This window comes from Lemur catta, chromosome 15, assembly GCF_020740605.2.
Source record: "Lemur catta isolate mLemCat1 chromosome 15, mLemCat1.pri, whole genome shotgun sequence".
Classification (NCBI taxonomy): domain Eukaryota; kingdom Metazoa; phylum Chordata; class Mammalia; order Primates; family Lemuridae; genus Lemur; species Lemur catta.
The window spans coordinates 40686897-40708853 of NC_059142.1; the positions used below are offsets into that span (position 1 = coordinate 40686897).

General features: G+C 51.4%; 1 protein-coding gene across 1 annotated transcript; it reads left to right on the forward strand.

Annotated features, from left to right (window-relative positions):
* The first annotated feature begins 5620 nt into the window (after positions 1-5620).
* On the forward strand, positions 5621-19474 carry HROB (homologous recombination factor with OB-fold). The gene is made up of 10 exons (XM_045526706.1): positions 5621-5720; positions 7174-7224; positions 10212-11381; positions 12615-12698; positions 14043-14183; positions 14772-14880; positions 15067-15152; positions 15526-15648; positions 16831-16939; positions 18716-19474. The coding sequence occupies exons 1-10, from the start codon at positions 5718-5720 to the stop codon at positions 18805-18807; spliced, it is 1968 nt and encodes a 655-aa protein (XP_045382662.1). The 5' UTR covers positions 5621-5717; the 3' UTR covers positions 18808-19474.
* Positions 19475-21957: the final 2483 nt, after the last annotated feature.

A 21957-nucleotide genomic window follows, 5' to 3' on the forward strand; every position in this document is an offset into this window, starting at 1 on the left:
TTCAACGACAACCAGCAGGGCCTACAGCAGAAAGCTCACAGTTTTAAATAATGCTGTGATGCACATTCTTATAGCTAAATCTTGGCTCACATGGATTACTGGATTATTTTCTTAGGATACATGCTTAGACGTGAAGCTTTTTCAAAGGGCCTACACATTTTTAAGCCTTTTGAGGGTATTTTCTGACCCAGGGAGGGACACCACCATGGGACCCAGTTGCCCAAGTGAGAAGCCTCAGGTAATGCTCAGTCCAAAAGGAGAAGGCTGACTGATGATGGGGTTGGGCGGACTGTCCCCAAGCAGAGATATGTGGAAGAGAGAAGCTACCAGGCTCTGAAGATTGTCAGGCACTGAGGAGATACTATGTGGCACATCCATGGAAACCAGAGGAATAGTCTTGCCTGCTCCCCACCCCCGCTCCCCACCAGCCACAGGTGCTCCAGGCAGCGTTCTTGAGCAACTCCTTTCCTGCTGCCTCCATGTTTGTCTTCATGCTTCTCCAAGCAAGCTGGACACCAGTCCCCTGGGATCTAGCCAGCAGCAACCTGCCCTGAGTCCCTCCCCAGCCCCGCAGCCCTGAGTGGGTCAGCTTTGCTTTGGAAGCCTGACCCTGGCAACGGCCCCCTCCCCGGGGGTCCAGCCTCCCCGCCCCCAACCTCCAGCCTTGGAGGAGAACCAACTGGGATAGGCTTGGGGAGGTGGGTGTTGGATGGGGGCGGAGAGGATAGAGAAGCCGAATGACTCCATCCTCAGGGAGATCTCCAGATGATTCACATGCCACTGGAGGGGAGAGAGGGGCTGGGGGATGAATGGATTGCAAACCAGAGGGAGGGGCTGAGGAGAGGAGCTTGATTCGTCCGCGTCAGTTGCTTCAACAACATCTGCAGTGCGTGGGGTTGAGCGATCCCACCGGGGGCTTGAGGGGTAGGACTGGGAGGCTGGCTGACGTTTGCTTCCCGCCTGCTGGGCTGGCCCTGAGCAGTTCATGAATGACTCACCTCATTGTCAGGCTGATTCACTGCTCCGCTGGGGACTTGGGGGGGGGGGCGCCCCCTCTGTACGTTTCACACGCGCCAGCTCACAGGCACACACGCGCGGGCGGGGCTTCAGCAGGTCTATTTACTTGGTGGGGTTGGGACAGGATGGATGGGTTTCCTGCAGTAAGAGGAAGGGGGATGCACACCACCTGGTGTGTGGAAAACAAGCTTACATTTCTGTCTATAGTGTACCTGTGGCTGTTTACATTTAAATCGATTACAATTAAAACTTCAGTTTCTTAGTTGCACTAGCCACATTTCAAGTGCTCAATAGCCACAGGCAGCTACTCTATTGGACAGTGTAAATAGAAAATATTTCTATCCATATGCAGAAAGTTCTATTGGAAAGTGCCGATTTACGGTTTACATCTGCTGGCTACACACTCACTCAGGATCCACAGCCTTCACACACACAAAGCTGCACAGACCTGTCCTCCACCCACACAGGCAGCACACAACACACATTGAATTCCACACACTCACTCAACATGCAACATCCACCCACCAACACAAAACTCTCAGTGTGTGTGCACACTTCCTATCCAAATATGCCACTGTCCGTACCGAGGCAAATGTAAATATAAACACATGCATCATCACACAGGTTCGAATACAGCTGTTCATTCAATAAAAATACAAATTAGGGTGAAATGCATTTGTAAATATGCCGAAATAGATACCAATCCAAGCCACGTGGTTCCCATAACAATTCCCAGCACATGTTTGCAAACTCAAGTAGGGGGGAAGAGAACCCCCATTTGTTGAGGCCCTGTCAATGTGCTCGGCATGGAGTTTGCCATTTTAATGCATTAACTAATTTAATTTCATAATGTGGGGGGAAAAGGTATTATTCTTTTTTCAGAGATGAGGCAGTTAAGATTCAGAGAGGTAATGTAACTTACTCAAGATCACACAGCCAGTTAGCAGCAGAGTCAAATATGAACCAAGATTTGTCTAACTCCGTGGCCAATGCACCATGCTATCGCCAAACTTAAAAACACGCACATACACACACACACACTGTCCAGGTGTGCCCTCCTTTATACCTAAGAAGGTAAAGCCCCGTGCCTCGCAACTGCAGGTGTGTTTGTGGAAGTGAGCACAGAGTTGCACAGACTCATTCACACTCCCTCCTGACAAATGGCATTAAGTCATTCAACAATGCTTGCTGAGTGTCTTCAATGTGTCAGGTGTTGGTTTACAAAGGTGAAAAGCCACAGTCTTGCCCTGAAGGAGTTGGAGGTCCAGCAGGGAGGTGTGAGGGGAACTTGAAGACAATATAGGACACAGTACAGATCTGAGCTAAAATGGAGGTAGGCCCCAAGTGCAGGGAACCAAGGGAAAGGAAACCCAAGGCAGTTAAAGAAGGCTTCTTGGAGGAGGCACCAAGTGAGTTGGAGCTTGAAGAATGAATGGAGTGGAAAGGGATTGGTGTGGATTGGGAGGCTGGTTGAGAGACAAGATAAAGCAGGGAGGCAGATGGCAGAGCACTGCAGGCCCTGGGGATTTTATATGTCATCCTCCAATGACTGGGGAGGGATTGAATTTTTACAGTGAAAAATAGGATGCCCTTTGCATGTTAGAAAGAATGAACAAAAGGAAGGAGAGCTTGGACTAGGGAGACCATGCAGGAGGCTACTGCAATAGTCCAGGCCGGAGCTGGCAAGGCCTGTAATAGGAATACGGCCTGTAATAAGAGCACTGTGCTAGGTGCTGGGGATACAAAGGCATCCAGAGAAGATGAGGGATGGGGGTTAGGGAGGAGTAGTGTGTAGCCTGTTTCTGAGACAGAGCAAAGCAGTAGCCTTCTGATCCATGAAAATATGACAAATGCTATGAATTCTCTTTCAGAACAAGGCTCATGTGCACTGCATAGGCATATGATAATTTGCGCATTATCATAGGGGACTTATATATTCCCTGAAGCTGCAGGTTACAAACCCAGTTCCTTGGAATTCCAAGAAGCAGAACAACATAGTATTCAAGCCTGTGGATGCTGAAGTCAGACTTCCTGATTCACAATCTCAGCCTGGATCACCTCTTAGCTCTGTAAGCTTGGCTAAGATATTGACCCTAGAACTGTGCCTGCCACACAGAAAGTGCGCAGGAAGTATTGGCTGTTATTATTATGGGTTAAATCAGAGTGCTATTGAGGCTCTTTCATTTCACCCACTCCCTTTTGTACCCCACTTCACAGCCAGGAATCTGGTGTCATCTGGTGTAGGTCTTCCTGCCCAAGGCACAGCACCCATTTTTTCTATTTCCTGAACCCACCCCTTTCTTTCTGGTCTGAGTCGCCATTATCCGCAAACCTGATCATTAAAGAGATAGGCCTGCTAACCTCTCTTCTAAGAGGAGGAAGAAGAGGACCTAGGCCTCATCACCATGGAGACTTGGTCTTTTCATTTCCCTTGAGATGATAGTGCTAGAGAGAAAAGGATATTCGATTTGGGGGGACCCTTCAGCATGGGGGTCCTTACCAACTCTAAAATCGCAAACTCCCCTCTCTAAAATGTTCCAACTTCATTCCAACACCCCTCCCCTCACATCTAGGTGTAACAGGAATTGAGGGCAGCAGGTGGGAAAGGCAGAGGACAAGTTCATTTAACTTAGAAAGGTGATGGAGGAGAAAGCATGGGATTTCTAAGCAGAAGATCCACCACCAAGTGACTCTGTGACCCTGAGGGAGCCCCTTCCCCTTCTGGGCCTCAGTTTCCTAATCTACAAAGTAATACTTGTCCCTGACCCTTCATAGGATCTTTCTGAAGACAACAATGAACAAATGGTTAAATTGGAAGCTGTAAACTATAGTGAGGGTAGGAGTTTATTATTATTATTATTATTGGCCTTTTGGGCTCTGTGATCTCCCTGTACCTGGAGCTGACAGAGCCCAGATCCATGGGGAGCCTTGAAACTGATCTCCAGGACTGCCCACTGCTGGATAGGATGAGCTGTGTCTGGGATGCCTGTGAGGTGAGGAGGCCTCTAAATGAGAGGACTGGGGCTTTGTCCCCTAGCTCAGAAGCACAGAGGACTTGAGGCAATCCCTAACTCGGAACCCAGAGTTGGTGGTCTGGGTTCCCCCTCACCTCACCATTCTGGCCTCTCTTCTGACATAGGATAGGCAAACTGGTCCACATGCAGCTCTGATGACAGCCACAGGTTGTCCCCAGGTAACAGCAGAACAGGCCACCCTGGGGAAGATTCAGGGCTGGTTCAGATAGGATCACTAAGAAGCCAAGTCAGCTACCTTCCTCCTGCTTGAGTCTTCAAAACTATGCAGCTCTACCTGCTGCTCTGAGTAGCTCTCTAGTGACAAGCAAGAAAGGAAACTGAGGTAGGACTAAGCTATTAACCACAGTAGACTTCAGTAAGGAGAGCTGGCTTTGGTCTCTCTGATTTGTTATGAGTTTAAGGACACAAGAAGTCTTTTTTTTTTTTTTTTTTTTTTGAGACAGAGTCCTCCTCTGTCACCTTAGGTAGAGGTGCAGTGGTGTCATCATAGCTCACTGTAGCCTCAATCTCCTGGGTGCAAGTGATCCTCTTGCCTCAGCCTGCTGAGTAGTTGGGACTACAGGCGCACGCCAAGACTTCCGGCTAATTTTGGCTAATTTTTCTATTTTTAGTAGAGATGGGGTCTACACTCTTGCTCAAGGTTGATCTTGAACTCCTGAACTCAAGCGATCCTTCTGCCTCAGCCTCCTAGAGTGCTAGGATTACAGGCGTGAGCCACCACGTCCAGCTAAGAAGTCTTAATCGTTTCTCTATACCCAGTGTCTAGCCTTGTACCCAATGCACAGTAATCACTGTGTCATTCACTCAATAACACTACAGAACACCGTGCTAGGTGCTGGGGATACAAAGTTGAACAAGCCAGACAAGCTCTCATGGAGTTGATATTCTAGTGAAGACATGAAATAAAGATGTAAACTAGGGCAAGTATAAATTATGGAACGTGCTGAGAAGGAAACAGAGAGTTGTGATGACAGAAGGGATGTTACTTGAGAGAGAAAGGGACAGGGAAGATCTGAGGTCTAAGCTGAAACATGAAGGTTAAAAAGAGCCAAACCAAGAACATCTTTACTTGAGAAACGTGTGTTGTAAGAATGAATGGACGGATGGATGGATGGATGGATGGCTGAACAGACAGACAAACTGACCGGATGGGTCCTGGGGTAAATGAAGTCATGCTCCAGTGCCCAGTCCCTAGTGGGCTCAACACAAGAAAGGGGTTGAGTGGGAGGCAGGACTGGGCGTCGTGGGCCAAGATTCCCCAACCTCGCTCTCACGTGAACACGTGTTGAATCAACCCACTGGGCCGGTGGGGCCGCTGGGGGGCGACCGAGAGCCCGTCCGTTTCTCCTTTAAGGCTGGGGCGGAAGGCTGGAGGGTAAAGGGCTTTTGTGTCGGCGGGATAGAAACAGGTCCGCCCCTTTAAGAGGGCGGAGTCACCGCAGTGGCGGCGGCTTCGAATGCGGCCTGGGGCGCCTGCCCAGCCTCCTGGCGACCCTCCCTTGGCCCCCGCCGGCGTGGCGGAAACGCTTCGCTCTGACCTCGTCCCAGGAGCTCGGTTGTCTGGAGTCCAACCCTTCCACCCGGGCCAAGTCCGAAGCCCTGGCGACCCCCCTGAGTCGGGGTCCGCCGGGTCAACTCACCGGCCCGAGCCCACCCGCCGTCGCCATGGTAATGCCGCGCCCACGCCGGGGAGCCACGGGTGGCCTTGCACCCGAGCCTAGGGCAGCGCTCTCGGGTTCCAGCCCGTCACCCGCGCAAGCAGCAGGGCGGGAGGCTGGGTGGGAGCTCGGTGGAGTCGGGAGAGCTGGGCTCTAGTCAGGGCTTAGCATAGACGCGCCGGAGACCCTAGGAAAGTAGTTTCCACCCCTGGGCCTCGGTTTCCCTCCTGTTGCCTTTCTTCTCTCCTTGGAGAACTCCTGTTCATCCTTCCCGATGCACTCAAATGTCGTACCTCTTGGGTCCATCCCTCCCGCCTCCCCGCCCTCACCCATCCACTCTGACCCTTGGACTCTCCGGGAAGGTATCTCTAACTGTAGCTCTTGCTGCTCTGGCATCTGCGGTTAGGCACTACCCTTGGCTCTGGGTTTGACACTCATCTGGAACTGGCCACAGCAGCCCTGCTGACTCTAAAGAAGGAACTGTGGACTGGGGCATCTTATCCTTCTGGGACCCTAGTTTTTGGGTATTGGATTAGATAGACGGAAACCTGGCTTGATTTTCAGAAACAAGGCCACTGTACTGGGTATGCTTGGATTTACAGTATTTTCTTTTAAGTTTGACAAAGATGGCTCAGGTGAAACCTTTGGAATGCTGCAAAATCCATAGGCCCATGTGCACAATCCTGAAGAACTGGCCTTGCTCTTCTTGGCAAAGCCTTCCCATCACCCTCTTCCCCATCTCCCAGGATTAATGTAGATGGATGTGAGTGGATTATTTTACAATAAAGCATTTTTCCTTTTTTTTTTTTTTTTAAAGAGACAAGGTCTCTGCGTTGCCCAGGCTGAGCTCAAGCGATTCTCCCACCTCAGACTGCAGAGTAGCTGGGATTACAGGCATGTGCCACCACACCTGGCTAAGAAAAGTATTTTTTTTTTTTGAGACAGAGTGTCGCTTTGTTGCCCGGGCTAGAGTGAGTGCCGTGGCGTCAGCCTAGCTCACAGCAACCTCAGACTCCTGGGCTTAAGCAATCCTTCTGCCTCAGCCTCCCGAGTAGCTGGGACTACAGGCATGCGCCACCATGCCCGACTAATTTTTTCTATATATATTTTTTAGTTGGCCAGATAATTTCTTTCTATTTTTAGTAGAGACGAGGTCTCGCTCTTGCTCAGGCTGGTCTCGAACTCCTGACCTTGAGCAATCCACCTGCCTCGGCCTCCCAGAGTGCTAGGATTACAGGCGTGAGCCACCACGCCCGGCCAGAAAAGTATTTTAGATCACTTAAGTCTTTAACTAAATCCTGTTTCTTCTCAATCCCTCATTCCTCCCCCAGCACTAGCAAAACACAAACAAAAAACAGTACACCTGATAGTCTTGTTAGTGTTCAAAAGAAGCATAGTGAGGACAGAGCATACTTTCAAACGGTATTTCTCCACCAACCTCAATTGCTTTGTTTTCCTTTTAGGCATGCAGTTTGCAGAAGCTGTTTGCTGTGGAAGAGGAGTTTGAAGATGAGGTAAGGAAATGTTGGTGATCAGAGGTGGCAGAGGAAGTCCTAAGATGTAAACACTCAGGTCCAGAACATTTTGGAGCAGTCTGCACCAGCCTCCTTTTAGTTGGCTTGTATATGTTTTTTTGTCTATGAGAGGCTGAGAAATGGTGAGAAATGTAAACAACCTACTTAACTGTCTTAGAAACAAACAAAACAACCCAGAGAGATGAGTTGCCCAATTGTCATACCTTTAAATTATAAGGGCCCTTTCCTAGAAGCTGTGTCATGTAGATGATTTAATTTGCCTTCATGATGGGAAAGGGTGGGGAAAAAAGTTTATGGAGAACCAGAGAGTGTAGGAGACCAGTTACTGGATAGCAAGAGTCCTGGGGTCACCAACTGGCTTTGTGAACCAGAGCAGGTTACTTTATTTCTGGCCTTTCATTTTCTTTTCTATAATATGAGAATGTTCTTCCACCTCACATACTCTTCCCTTTCCTCTGTCTCCTCAGAAGATGAAGGGTTAGACTAGATCCAAAGCCAGCACATTAGAATCATCCTTGTCTAGGCCCTGCCACAAACCAATTAAATCAGAATTTCAGGGGGAGCAGGCATGGTGGCTAACGCTTGTAGTCCTAGCACTCTGGGAGGCTGAGGTGGGAGGATTGCTTGAGCTCAGGAGACCAGCCTGAGCAAGAGTGAGACCTCGTCTCTACTAAAAATAGAAAAAAAATTAGCTGGGCAACTAAAAATAGAAAAAATTAGCCCAGCGTGGTGGTACATGCCTGTAGTCCTAGCTACTTGGGAGGCTGAGGCAGGAGGATCACCTGAGCCCAGGAGTTTGAGATTGCTGTGAGCTAGGCTGATGCTACAGCACTCTAGCGCGGGCAACAGAGTGAGACCCTGTCTCAGAAAAAAAAAAAAGAATTTTTAGGGATGGCCCGGGCAGGGATATTTCTAATGTGCAGCCAGAGAACACAGCACCAGTGGTCTCCACAGCTCTCTTCCCATTCAGAACCAATCGATATCGTTTCATCCAGGAGGCTAGAAATTGATACCTCAAACCCTTTTTCGAAAGAGACAGGATTTAAGTGAATAAATGCCAAAGAGGCAAATTAACCTGCCTAAGAATACAGCACACACACACAAAAACAATATGGCACCAACAGCCAGGATGAGCACTTGGCCTCCTGATTCCAGTCTAATGTACGTGGAAATGACTAAACTACATTTATAAAATTGTTATATTTTACCAGTGACAAACCATTCAAAACCTACTTTTTGTCTCCTACTGCTTTGCGTAAAAAATTCTGTTTAGAATTTGTTCAGATGCCTAATTTATGCCTGGTATGGTGGTGAGTGCTGCACCAGTGACCCTTCTGGCAGCCTGAACCCCACTCTTCCCTTCCTTTGAGGCTTGTGAAAGCTGAGGTATGAAGGGGAAAACAGACTGTCCTCAGACCTCTTAAACATTGGTCTCTGGCTTGTCCTATTCATTGAGGGTCTAAAACATAGTGACATGGGCACAGATGAGTTCTAGTCCTGGTTCTATCAAATGACTTACCCTGAGTCTCAGTTTCTGCACCCATAAAGTGAGAATAATAATAGTCCCTATTCATAGGGCCATTGTGAGAATTAACTGGAATGCTTACATGGTACCTGGTACCCGGTGAGGTTTCAAATGTTATTTGTTTTGGTTATTACTTGGGAACTTGATTTCTGTTTTTACAGATAATTCAGAACTGCCACCTTTGTCAAGGAGATGTGTCTTTGTCTTTGTTTTTCAGCTTTGGAAATGTGTGATTATAGGCTGAAAATGTGACTGTTAAAGTGACCCTCTTGGGTCTTCCAAGGTGATGGCAGGACTGCTAGGCTGGTAATGGAATTAGAGTAAAGAACTCTGACAGCTCAAGTTTCTGTTCCCTGAAAACGGTAGACCGGTCCCTTTCCCACTTCCCAAGGCAGATGATGTCATGTCTGAGAGTCAGCTCTCCGGGAGAAAAGGGGTCCATCAACCTCCAGGGTCAGTAGGATTTTATTACTGCTGTAATTTTGATTATTATTATTATTGCTAAATCCTAAGGCAGTCCTGCTGGAGTATGGGACTCTCTTGGTAATACACAAAGCAGGAAAAAGCCTTCCTCTAGCCCAGACAATCCAGTGTGGCAGTAGGGGATGGGGGTGGAGCGGACCTTCCTGTCAGTTAAATCAGCAGTTCTGACTCAAAAACACCCTCAGAACAGGTCTGTTGCTCTTGAAGGTGTCAATCTCACCTTGCTTCCCAACTGGAATCCATACTTAATTTAACTTGCCTGAAAAGCTATATTTAACTTCTGCCTATTTTGTTGGATCCAAGGCCTCTCTGGCTTACTGTGTGTGTGTGTGTGTGTGTGTGTGTGTGTACGTTGCACACAGGTGTGTGTGTTGAGGGTGAGGACTGGGCTGAGGACAGGCAGCATGAGCAGCTGGATAGATCCCTGTTAAATAGGCTGGACACAAGAAAGCTAGTCTCCTTGAGATGGGGATGTGACCTTCGGTGATTTGTTTGACTTTTTGGTGCCCTGGTATATCACTTCTACTGTCCTTCTCTAACTGCCCTTTCCCAACCCCCATTCTGAGACTGAAGAAAGAGAGAGAAGCCACCTGAAGACTTAGCCTTAGAGTGTTTCTGATAGAAGCCTGGTGGTAGGCTCATGGAGTGAGGTCAAAAGTGGTGAGAGACACCATCATTGCCTTTCTTTCTTTTTTTTTTTTTTTTAGAGACAGGTCTCACTCTTGCTCAGGCTGGCCTCGAACTCCTGAGCTCAAGTGATCCTCCTGCCTCAGCCTCCCAGAGTGCTAGGATTACAGGCGTGAGCCGCTGCTCCCGCCCTTACCGTTGCCTTCAGGCCTGGGTTTACTTGCTTGCAAGTATCTACACTCACACGTGCATGCCACATTTCTGAACAGTAAGGTGGTTTCTTGATTTTGATTTCCAGCTCCCAAGACCCCCTGTCTCTGCTTCCTCGTAGGATTTCTTATCTGCTGTGGAAGATGCAGAGAACAAGTTTGTTGGCTCACTGCCTGTGAATGCTGGGTGCCTGAGACCTGTCTCTTCCAGGCCACAGGAAACTGAGCAGGCACAGTCCCCCAGGTCCCCACCATTACACCCCACTGCTCCTTCAGAGGCTTTGGGCCAGCCAGCCCTGGGACTCTGCCTCCCTGCGTCCAGCATGCCCAGGGCCACCAGCCATCCACCTTGCACAGGAACAGCTTCCCTAAGACCTGTGTCCACTTCCAGCAGCTTGACTGGCATTCAGAGAGGAGCGACACTGACAGAAGCACTCAGAAAGCCAGCAAGACCCCAGTCCTCAGCCCCGCAACCCCTACTTACTTTTGAGAGCCAACAACAGTGGGTCGGTGGCTTTGAGGGGCCTGAACAAGACGAGTTTGATAAGGTCCTAGCAAGCATGGAGCTGGAGGGGCCAGACATGGAGCTGGAACTTGGAGTTAGCAGTGAGGCCATACGAATCCTGCCTGCCCAGCAGCGGGAGGATCCAGTATTGGCTAAAAAGGCCCAGGTAGTTGATCTGAGTGGATCTTGCTGGAAGGTGCCCATGCCTGCCACCCACGTAGCAGGTGTTATGTCAGCCCAGGATAAGCCTCTGGATCCTGCTGTCCACTGTAGGACTCCACAGCTCTGCTTGAGACCTGGTGCCGTGGGTAACCCTCCTGTCCCGACTGCCTCGACCATTCCCACTCAGCAACCCCACTGGGAAAGGTGTCCACAAGGTGCCCCCGTACGAGCACCACAGCCTCTCCAAGTTGCTGGAGGACCTGTTCGGAGCAGCCCTCAAAATCAATTACCCAGTCGGCGATTTCATTCTCCAAGTGCCTGGTTGAGTGGCAAACCTCATCTTCCCAGACCTCGGACTCCCAGCTCAGGCTGTTCTACTCCCCCAAGGACCAGCTCCGGATTGCTCCCTCAGGGGCACTTACAACCCCGAACTCCAGTGTTATCTGTTGAGTCTCCTATCAGCACCCCAAAAGGTCCCCAGGGAGCTCTGCAGACGCCCATAGTCACCAACCACCTAGTGCAGCTGGTCACTGCTGCCAACCGGACACCCCAGCAGCCCACCCGGCCCTCCACCCGAGCCAAAACCCGCCGCTTCCCTGGCCCAGCGGGGCTCCTGCCTCACCAGGTGAGTACCCTGGCTCTCCAGGATGTTGCAGGCAAGGGAGAGAAGCAGGGTTAGCACTGCCCAGCCTTGGAATATCTTCCCTCCTGGAGGGGAGGAAGGAAGGAAGCAAAGAGAGGGAGGGTTTCCAAAGCTTCAGAAGAAGGAAGGGAGGGAAGAATTGAATTCTTGAAAATCCATCATGAGAAAGGTACTTAAGGCTCTGAGGACTTCATAATTTTCATACGTTTGTTGAGCGCCTACTGTTTGCTAACACTAAGGGCAAGAAGAGTCATTCACTCGTATTTGCTAAGGACGTGTTATGTGTTGGGTAGTTGCTTGGAACTGAGAATATGGACATTAAAAGAGAAAAAGTTCCAGTCCTAAGGAGCTTATGGTAAAGTAGAAGAAACGGATAGAACAAATGATAATGCACAAAGTGCAGTGTGAGTTGGGGTCATTCTGTGGGTGCTGGGGAGACGCTGACTCTGCTTTGGGGCTGCTCAGTGGGCTTTGGTTGGATAAGTAGGAGGTTAACAGGTGGGTACGGGGGGAGCTGTGCTCCGAGGACGGTGCAGGAGTGAGAAGGCAGGGAGAACGTGTGCAGAGGCACACGGGCCTGAGACTGAGGTGCTCTCGGAGAGCTGCAGAAGAGATTGTTGTGGCCATTGTGTGGGGCCACTGTGGGGAAGGTGAGGCCAAAAAGGAGACAGAGCCCTGCGGAGAGTTTGGATTTAAGCAGTGGTAGAGGGACAGATCCATTAAACCAGTCTTGGATCAGATCCCAGAGAATCGGACTCTGAGGATCTGGTCTGGTTGTGGTGGGTGTACCCTCTTGCTCTCATTTGAAGGGTGCTTGGAACAATTTCTGCCTGTTACTTACCCTAGCGCTTTAAGAGAAGTCCAAGGAGGCCTCCTATATTCCTCCTGGGCTGGATGTCCCTGGAGTGCAGGGTTCAGGCCCTGAGAAGGGACTTAGGGAAAGCTGCCCCTTTGCTCAGGCCTTTCTATTTGGGTCACTGCCCCCTTCAGGCAGCCCTGGGTTTTGCTTCAGCTTCCTCACATTCCCAAAACTGTCCCCAAAGTGTCTTTTTTGAGCTGCCAATGAGGCTCTTGAGACTTCGTTAGGAGCAATGTAATATGTGTTAATTGTCCCTGATAGTTTCCTGAACTCATTATGTAACCCAGACAAGAAGCTGTACTTGTAAATAACAGCTGCTGAGCTTGCTCTCGCCTTCTCCCTCTCTCCTCTCTTAGCACAGTGGGAAAAATCTGGAGGAGATCATGGTTTCCACACCCCAGACTCCGACTCATGGTGCTCTGGCTAAATTCCGGACAGAGGTAACTTATTCTATGCAAATGTTAACTTCCCGGGCATCATTTGAGAGTAAGAGACATCTCTGCATATTTCAGGAGTTAAGAGTCAGGCAATGCTGCTAGGCCTGTTCCTTGGTGTCACACACCAAAGGGTATTTAGGGGCTGGGCATGGAGGCACACACCTGTAATCCTAGCACTTTGAGAGGCTGAGGATCAGCACTCCTGGCCTCCAGCCTCCTAGCACTTAGGGAGGCTGGAGGCCAGGAGTTTGAGACCAGCCTGAGCAACATAGTGAGACCTCGTCTCTACAAAAAATAGAAAAATTAGCTGGGCATGGTGGGATGCACCTATAGTCCCAGCTACTTGGGAGACTGAGGCAGGAGGATTGCTTGAACTCAGAAGTATGAAGTTACAGTGAGCTATGATGACACCACTGTATTCCAGCCACAAAGACAGAGCGAGACTCTGTCTCAAAAAGCGGGGTGGGCAGAATTTAGGGAAGGCACTTGGAGGAGGCAGCAATTTGACTGGCATAAAGCAAGACCTGTCCTAACGCCAGCCAGGCATTATCCTGTACCATGGGTTCAGCCTTCCTTCCCGTCTAGGAAATAAAGGCCCAGCTAGCTCCATCTCCCCCAGGGGAGGAGAGTGTAATGAGTATTTTGAGATTATATCTCGGATGCCCTTCCTCTCCGGTTTCTGGGAACTGAGCTGAGAAGGATCTGCCTTAATCTTGCCTCCAGTGGGTTCCCTTTTGGTGGCTGAGACCCAGCTTCCCTCCTCCCTGGGTTCTGGTTGACCTGCTTTGACCTCAGACCCACTGTTGCTTTTGACTCTCCCTAGCATTTTTTCTCTTTGCTGCAGCTCCCCAGATCTGCCAGTCCATTTCAAATCCAAAGCAGTAAATACTCATCTGGACTCAAAGCATGTTTTAATATAAGAAGGTTATTGGTTAAAGCCAGAGGCATCCCAAATAAAATATGACTGGTTTCAAAATGACCAAGACACTCTGGGAGCCTATAATTGTATGTGGGGAATCCCTTCTCCTAAGACTTTTCGAGTTTATTGCAGGAGACAAGCATGAATAGCCTTTTTCTTCAATGTAATTAGAGTTAGGATTTGATTTAAAAAAAACAGAAAGAGCACCTTTGCTGTAGCTGCTTAGTAAAAGATGTGACATACAACAAGATTTCACGCACCATTTTCTGACCTTAGAGATAAAAGAGAGGGGAGACTGTGGCCATCGTGCTACAGTTTTTCCTAGGGGATCTGTCTTTCCTCTCCCACCCTGCCATCCTGTCTCAGTCAAGGGTCCATGGTAAGGTAGACCCATTAATGCGGGCTCCCCCTCTGCTCTGTGGTGCCAGATTGTTGGTAGTTCCCAGGCATCGGTGGAGGAGGATTTTGGGCGAGGGCCATGGCTGGCCATGAAATCTGCTCTGGGCCTGGATGAGCGAGACCCCACCTGTTTCCTCTGTACCTATAGCATTGTCATGGTGCTTCGGAAGGTAAGGGTTCTGGGCAGCGAGACCCATTTTTCTCCCTTTTACCATCCTATTGCCCTGCTCCACCTTAGGAAGGGGTATCTGTTCGCTCCCTCTTATCCTAGCCTGTCTGAGCAGCAGCATGAAGCCTCTTCGGTTGTGTCTTCCACTCACCCACCTTTTCACTGTCACCCACAGCATCTGCCCAGGCTGAAGGGGAGGGTGGGTTATGGGCGTGCCTCGGCACTTCCAGGCCCTGGATGGGGTGGGTAGACACTCTGCCACCCTCAGGGCTCCCCAGTGGGCAAGGGCCATGTGCAGATATGTGTCAGTACATGTGCCAACATACCCCTGCCCGCGGCCTGCCATGATGGAGCACTGTGTAAATACATGTGCACAAAAGAAAGGAGGCAGGGGAGAGAAATGAAGGCCGTGCCATCTTCTCTGCCAGAGAGAGATGGGACGCGCCCTTCAAACTGCCCCTTTGCCTTCCACAAGGAAGGTCATCACCACACCTGTACTCTGTCCCCTGGTTGCCCTGGCAGACTTGGGGACCTGGGAAGTTCCGGGTGGGCCATGGCTGGCTCTGTGAATGCCCCTCCTTGCAAACAGGCAGCCCTGAAGCAGCTTCCTAGAAACAAGGTCCCCAACATGGCAGTGATGATCAAGTCCTTGACTCGGAGCACAATGGACGCCAGCGTGGTTTTCAAGGACCCTACGGGTAAGGAACTGGGTCCCAGGAGTGTCTGATGAGTGGCCTCTGTTGAGGTCAGGAGATGAGAAATCACAATGTCCATATGCAGATGGGAAAACTGAGGCAGTGAGCAGCCCACTTCCCAGCCAGGGCCCAGACCAGTCACTGTGCTATCCTTGACCCTGAGACTGATGGGCCATGTGGTATTTGCAGGAGAGATGCAGGGGACGCTGCATAGGTTGCTGCTGGAAACACGCCAGAATGAGCTGAAGCCTGGCTCGGTGCTGCTGCTGAAGCAGGTATGGGAGCTGCTCTCCACCCCCCACCCGGAGAGAGCCCCTGCACTGTCGTCTCCTTACCTGTCTGGCTGCCTTCCCTCCCAGCGGCCAGGCTTGGCATGGCTGAGCTGGTGATAGACCCTGGGGTGAGGGGCTGGGGGAAGGCCTGTGGCCCCTAAGCCAGCTCCCATTCTTCCGGGGTGGATAGGGATGGAAGGTTGTATTGAGGGGGAGGGTATGGTGAGTGGTTCTATTCTGGCACCAAGGCTGGGACAGGAGCAATTTGTGTGACCCTGGTGCAGAGGACACCAAGTGAAAGACAGGCGGGGACCAGGTGGCCTGGCAGCACCCAGTGCTCCATCAGGACACTGACCTTCCCCTTCCTCGACTCCAGATTGGAGTGTTTTCTCCTTCGCTTCGAAATCACTACCTCAATGTGACACCCAACAACCTGGTCCACATTTACAGCCCAGATTCCGGGGATGGGAACTTCAAGCCGTCTCAACCCTTCCCCAAGGTAAGGGGAGCAGGATGGAATGGGGACTGGTAGAGCCCTCCTTCTGCCTGCATCCTTTGATTCCTTCCTTTCCTCCATGCTGGGGAGTAGAGGTGTGAAAGGGGCCAGTGACCTGAGCTGAAGAGGTGCCTTTGGGGACAGGACTATCTCCTCCTGTCCCTGGTCCAGCCGCCTGCCAGATGGCTCAGTAACAGTACCTAGAGGAGCAGCTGGCTCCTTGGTGATCCCTCAGTGTCTGATGGCAGGCTTGAACATCTGAGAGGATCGGAGTCACTTGAGAACTAGCCAAGTTAGGCAAGGGGAACCCACACAGAGCACTGGTGGGGACATCCCCTTTAGGAACTCAGGCGAGCATTTTGTATCGCTGGGAGGCGAGGATGGATGGCTGCAGGCTGCTGCACTCCAGGGTGAGAGTGCAGAGCTGGGCTTGACTTGGCCACCCCCACCCTTCCTGGGATCCTGGCCTGAGGGGTCAGGAGACCTGGGTCTCAGCCCATTTCTGCTGGCAATTTGTACCATGACTTCAGGCAAACCCTGTCCCCTCCCCTGCTGCTGCCTCATCCCTAGAACAAGTGTGTTTGACTTGACCTCTAGTGACCTCTAGATCTCTAGCTCTAACTTTCTTTCTTTTTTTTTTTTTTTTTGAGACAGAGTCTCACTCTGTTGCCCGGGCTAGAGTGCCGTGGCGTTAGCCTAGCTCACAGCAACCTCAAACTCCTGGGCTCAAGCAATCCTCCTGCCTCAGCCTCCGGGTAGCTGGGACTACAGGCATGTGCCACCATGCCCGGCTAATTTTTTCTATATATTTTTAGTTGTCCAGATAATTTCTTTCTATTTTTTTAGTAGAGACAGGGTCTCGCTCTTGCTCAGGCTGGTCTCGAACTCCTGAGCTCAAATGATCCGCCCTCCTTGGCCTCCCAGAGTGCTAGGATACAGGCGTGAGCCACCACACCCGGTTGTTTTGTGTTTTGTTTTGTTAAATTATCTACTGCTTTGGGTGTTTGGCATACAGCTCTGTCCTGTCAGCATGGGCCTGGGTGACAGACTGGCCCCTGCCACACTCTCCATCATGTCTGTTTCCTGAGCCCCCACCTATTCCTTTGCTGTTGTCTGGGTAGAGGTGGTACCTTCCAGAGGGATTTCAGGGGCACAGGCATTGGTAACAAGATACTCTGTCCCCAGGATTCAGGAAGCTTCCATGGCAGCCTCCAGCATGATGTGGCTGCAAAGCCTGGGGAAGGCCACAGAACGGCACAGAAGCCAGAGGCAGGGGAAGAACTCCCAGAAGCAGGTAAGGCAGTCAGCCCATTCAGGAGCAAGAGCGGTTCTTCTTTTATTTCCTCTTGAATAACTCAGCCCAAATCTTCCTGGCTGCATCTTGTTCCTCTTTCTGTGAATCTTTGAATCTTATATAATCTTACAGAAATCAGATATGGTGTCTTGTGTGGCCAGGCTGCAGCCCCAGACTTAGTTAACAGTGTGATAGGGGCCACATAAAACAAGATGTGATCCATAGGTTCCCTGCATTTCCAGGTCATGCGCTATTATCCATGAGGAGGAAACATCACCATCTGTTCAGATGGCCTGGCACTGTCTTCATGCCACACTTTGAATTCTCTGTGGGCCAATGACCAGACCACAGAGGCCGATTTCCCATCCTAGCTAAGCTAAGAAGAATGCTGAGGAGTCAAGCAAACATCCCTGTGGTTAGTGGGGGACCAGGCTACAAACCCAAATGGCCCCAAAACAGACACTTGTGCTCAGGCCAGCGGGTTCCTCAGGAGGCAGCACTGCTCAGGTGAAGCTGACACAGTCCAGCAGCTGTTCCTTAGCTTTTTTTATTTTTTATTTTGTAGAGATGGAGTCTTGCCATGTTGCCCAGGCTGGCCTCGAACTCCTGGCCCCAAGCAATCCTCCCGCCTCTGCCTCCCAAAGTGCTGGGATTATAGGTGTGAGCTACTGCACCTGACCCATCCTTAGCTTTTTTATTCCAGAAATTCAATTCTGTCTGGCCCCAAAGTTCATAGGATTATGGGTAGGTGTCTCAAACTAACCAAATTCACAAAATACCAATAGAAAAATCACAAAGCCCATTTATTAATATTTGTATCCTATGAAAAAGCATCTGCCCCTTATGCTGGAATCTTGCATTGTCTAGAATCCCGCACTTTCTCCTCATAAGTAAGCTCGGTGATGACAAGCCAATCATCACCAGAAGGTTGCTGGGAGCCAGACTGGGAGCCAGGCTCTCAGGCGTGGCTCAGTCTGACATATTCCCGGGGCTTCCTGAACTCGCCCAATAAGTGGGAGTTTTCTAGCTGGCAGCAGTGGCTCTGGTGTCAGATGGAATCTTAGTATGCTCACCTTGGGCAAGTTGTTTTACCTCTTTAAACCGTGTCTTCGAAGGTAAAGTGGGTTTATAACAGGAACTACTACAAGCTGCTCCATGAAGGGTTATTGAAGCACAGAGCAAGCGCTCAGTGTCAGCGGCTATTGTTAACAAAAGTGCTATCAGTAGGGGTTACTGAGGTCAGCTCTGTGTCCAAGTTCTTGGACATATGCATCGCATCTTAGAACAAGTCGGGAACAGTTACTGTCATTCCCTAAGCCCACACAGGCACTTGGGGGAAGGGGGTGATGTTGTGTCCCTGTCAGATGAGAAGCCAGATTAATGAGCTGTGTGATTCTGAACACAACCACTGGGTTTTCCCGGCCTCCTCCTCCCTCCATCGGGTGAGAGGGTTGCACTAGGGGACCTCTGAAGCCTTCCTGCTTGGCACTGTGACTCTGCATGGACTCTGCATGGACGGAACCACTGAGGCCCAGGGAATCTTCTCTCTCACCAGAATGGCCCCAGGATCATGCCCTGCCTTTTGTCGTGCATGGGGACACGGGGCAGAGGGAGGTGGAAGTCAGGCCAGCCTGCCGACCGCACCACTGCCCAGGAGGAGCCGCCTCCCTGGCTGTACAGCCAGGCCCAGGCCTTCCTGAAGGGCAGGACCTTCAGACCTGAGTCACTAGAACCCAAGTGTTGTCACTAAGGCTACTCCCTCATTCCCCTCTGCAGATGACCTGGACGGACTCCTGAGTGAGCTCCCTGAGGACTTCTTCTGTGGGACCAGCAGTTGGGACTGCCCCAAGGCAGGGCACCCACCATGAGCAGGCAGCCTCTGAGCGTGCCTGGTCACGTCCAGGGGAGAGAAGAAGGCCAGCATGAGGCAGAGCTTGGGGCTTCTGTGCTTGCTCCCTCCCCGGACGCTTTCCCTGAGAACTCCCTGATCTCCTGTGTTCTGCGCTGCCCTCGCTTTGGGCCTTCCTTTGCCGTTGGCAGACCAGGACTCGGGCCCAGCCTGGCCCCCAGACTTCCTGTCCTCCAAGCCCTCTGGTGCATTGTTCCTTCTCCTCCTGCCAACAGGAAAGGTGTGTCACCTTCAGTGTCACTCTCCTGCCTCAGTTTAACTTTAGAGGATATTGGGCCTGGTTTCCTCGTCCCTTTACTCCCTAGTTTCCAGACAGCAGAGGAGCCACACCACAGCAATGGCGACCTGCCCTCTGGTCGGGGAAGGAACACTCAGACTTCCCTCTGCTTTGTTTCTTGAGGCCTGTAGCTGCCCAGCTGACCTGTGCCCAAGGTTCCCAGGTGGGGGGACAGGGGTTGGGGCTGTTGGACCTTGTTCTGACATAAAGCAGCCCCTGCTTCACCTGTCTCTCCCTCCTTCCCACCCCTTGCTGCTCCTTGTCCTGTCTGCTCTGCCGCTGGTGCCTGGCCGAGCAGGGCTCAGGCAGATGTGCTCTTTTTTCTTTTCTTTTTTTTCTTTTCATTTCTTCCTTTCTTCCTTCCTTCTTTCTCTTCCTTCTTTCCTTCCTTCCTTTCTTTTTTCCTTCCCTTCCTTCCTTTCCTTTCTTTCCTTCTTTCTCTTCCTGGTCTATAATCCAATACAACTTTATTTATTTTGTTGCCAAGCACTTCTTTGTCGCTGTAGCTTCTCTGTACCACCAGAGGTGGACAAGGGGCATGGGTAGGTTGTAAAAGGCCTAATTATACTAAGTTGCCAACCTCATTTTCCTTTCTGGAATGACAGTTGGGAAAACTTGCCCAACTCACAGGTGAGAGGAGGCGGATTAAAGAGCCAGGTTTGACTGCTGGCCTCTCCTGCCTCAGCCTCAGCCTCTGCCTCCGCCTCCCCTAAGCAGGTGGGAAACAGGGCTTCCTGAGGCATGGGTTTGGCACTGCTCGGGGGAGGTGTTAATGTCCCCTTTCCCAAAGAGAGGCTGATCCCATGGATCCCAGTCTGGAGGCTGAAGTGAGCAAGTGTTTTGAGAACACCATGCTCAGTTACCTGCTGATTGCAGTGGGACCCTGTTCTAGAAGGCTTTTGTGCTTCGAGGCTGGGGCAAGAAGGACGAATTCCCCAGCCCCCATCTGGTCTTCCTACCTGAGCCTGCCATGCACTTCCTCCTCCCTTACCTCCTCCTCCACTCCCTGCTAACTCCCCAGCACTGCCTCTGTAGCTTCCGTCTGGGCCAGAGCTCCCCTACACCAGGGTCTTCCTGCACCTAAACCACCCGTGCCCCCCGCCTGCAGTGCTCTTCCTGAACCCTGGTCCCCACTGCTCACAGTTCAGACCGATGCCACACTGCTCATGTCCTGGTTTCTTGTGTACTTTATCACCCCACAGGCTCTACTGGAGGGCATCTAACCGCCTAGGCACTGTTTCCTCCAGTAGAGCTTCTGGGCACCCTGTGGGCCCTTGGGCAGGTTGAAGTAAAATCCTCCTTTCTCTGCCCTCAGGAAGCTAACGCTAAGGACGAGGAGATTGAACACAATGGTATCTTTGGGGGACTGAGCTGTCATCAAAGCGCCTTCAGGCCTGTGTGGCAAGAAGGCAAGGGAGAGGCTGAGCCATGGCTATTGGGTGCCCCAGGGAGGAAGGGGACTCCCACCAGCCTCCGCTCCTCTTGGCCACACCCAGCCTTGCCAGACTCCCAACCCTGGGAACCCAGCTGTGGGTGCTCAGCCAGGCCGTTGGCGGGGCAATTAAAACACCGAGTGGGTTCCAACAGGGTTAATCACAGCTGCATTCATAGAGGCGTCTTTCTCTGAGCACCTCCAAGCCCTCACTGTGCGTGATCTCATTCCTCCTTTGGGATCCCCCCACCCTGGAATGCCACCAAGAACCTGGGGCCAGGCAGAGTGGATGAGCAGCAGGGGAAGGGCAGTGCTGTAAAAAGCCCAGGCTGCTGCCACCCACTTGGGCGGGCGGGTGGACGAGTGTTTGCTCTGGCAGAGAATAGGGACCTTCATTCAATGCACTACACATAAGAGGCCAGCCTGCCATGAGCCAAGTGCTCGCAAACACCACATCAAGACCAACTGTGTGCGGGGCCTGCTCTAGAGCCCACACCCACCATGGCAGAGCGACATCAGCCGCGCATGATAGGTGCCACAGATTCGGATGTGGCTGGAACCATAGGGGTTCTGTAGCGACATCTCCCCGGAGCAGGTGACTTTGAGGTGGACTTTCAGGAATGAGCCAAGGGAATTCCAAGCCGGGGGAACTGCAGTGAGAAGCTGTGATTAGAATGCCATGTGATATGAGTGATACGGGGCCAATCCAAGGAATTGAGGCTTAGTTGGAGAGGGCTGTTGTTGGCAGTCAGCGGTTTTTCTGCAAGGGAATTAACCATTTTAGACAGGTCATTCTGGCAGCAGAGCAGAGCGGATGTGGCCAGAGGGGAGGAACTCCGAGTACGAGGCTGGGTTGATCCAGGTTTGAAGCACAGGGGGCCTGAACTTGAGAGGGAGCTAGCACTTGGTTGTGTGAGCGGACCAGGGAGAGGAAGAGGTGAAAGATTACCGAGCAGGGGGCTGCGGGGCCAGGAGGAGCCCACACCGCTGAGGGAGACAGACCAGCCCTATCCGCAGCCCACAGCCCGCAACCCTCCGAGCAAGCCTCGTGGGAAGCCATCCTCCAGCCCGCCCCTTTCCCGGCTTGGCAGACGCTGGCTCAGGCGGTTTCATGGCCTCATTCCTCCCCCTAGAGGCTCCTGGAAGCACAGCCTCTTTCTCCTGAGAGTGAGTGGGTTTGTGGCTTGAAGATCTCTTTGGTCCAGGTTCCCAGAGTTTCCAGGTCAACCCCTTGGCCCTCCTCAGGCCCTGTGAGCCCCCTTAGGAGTTGGCTAAAGGAAAAAAAATCAAGACTCATCGAAGGTAGTTTCTGGAGACTATGGTGTCCTGCTTGGAAAGTGGGGGGTGCAGAGGGGGCTCTCACAACTGTCCACCCCACGTGGCTGCAGCAGCTGGAGCCA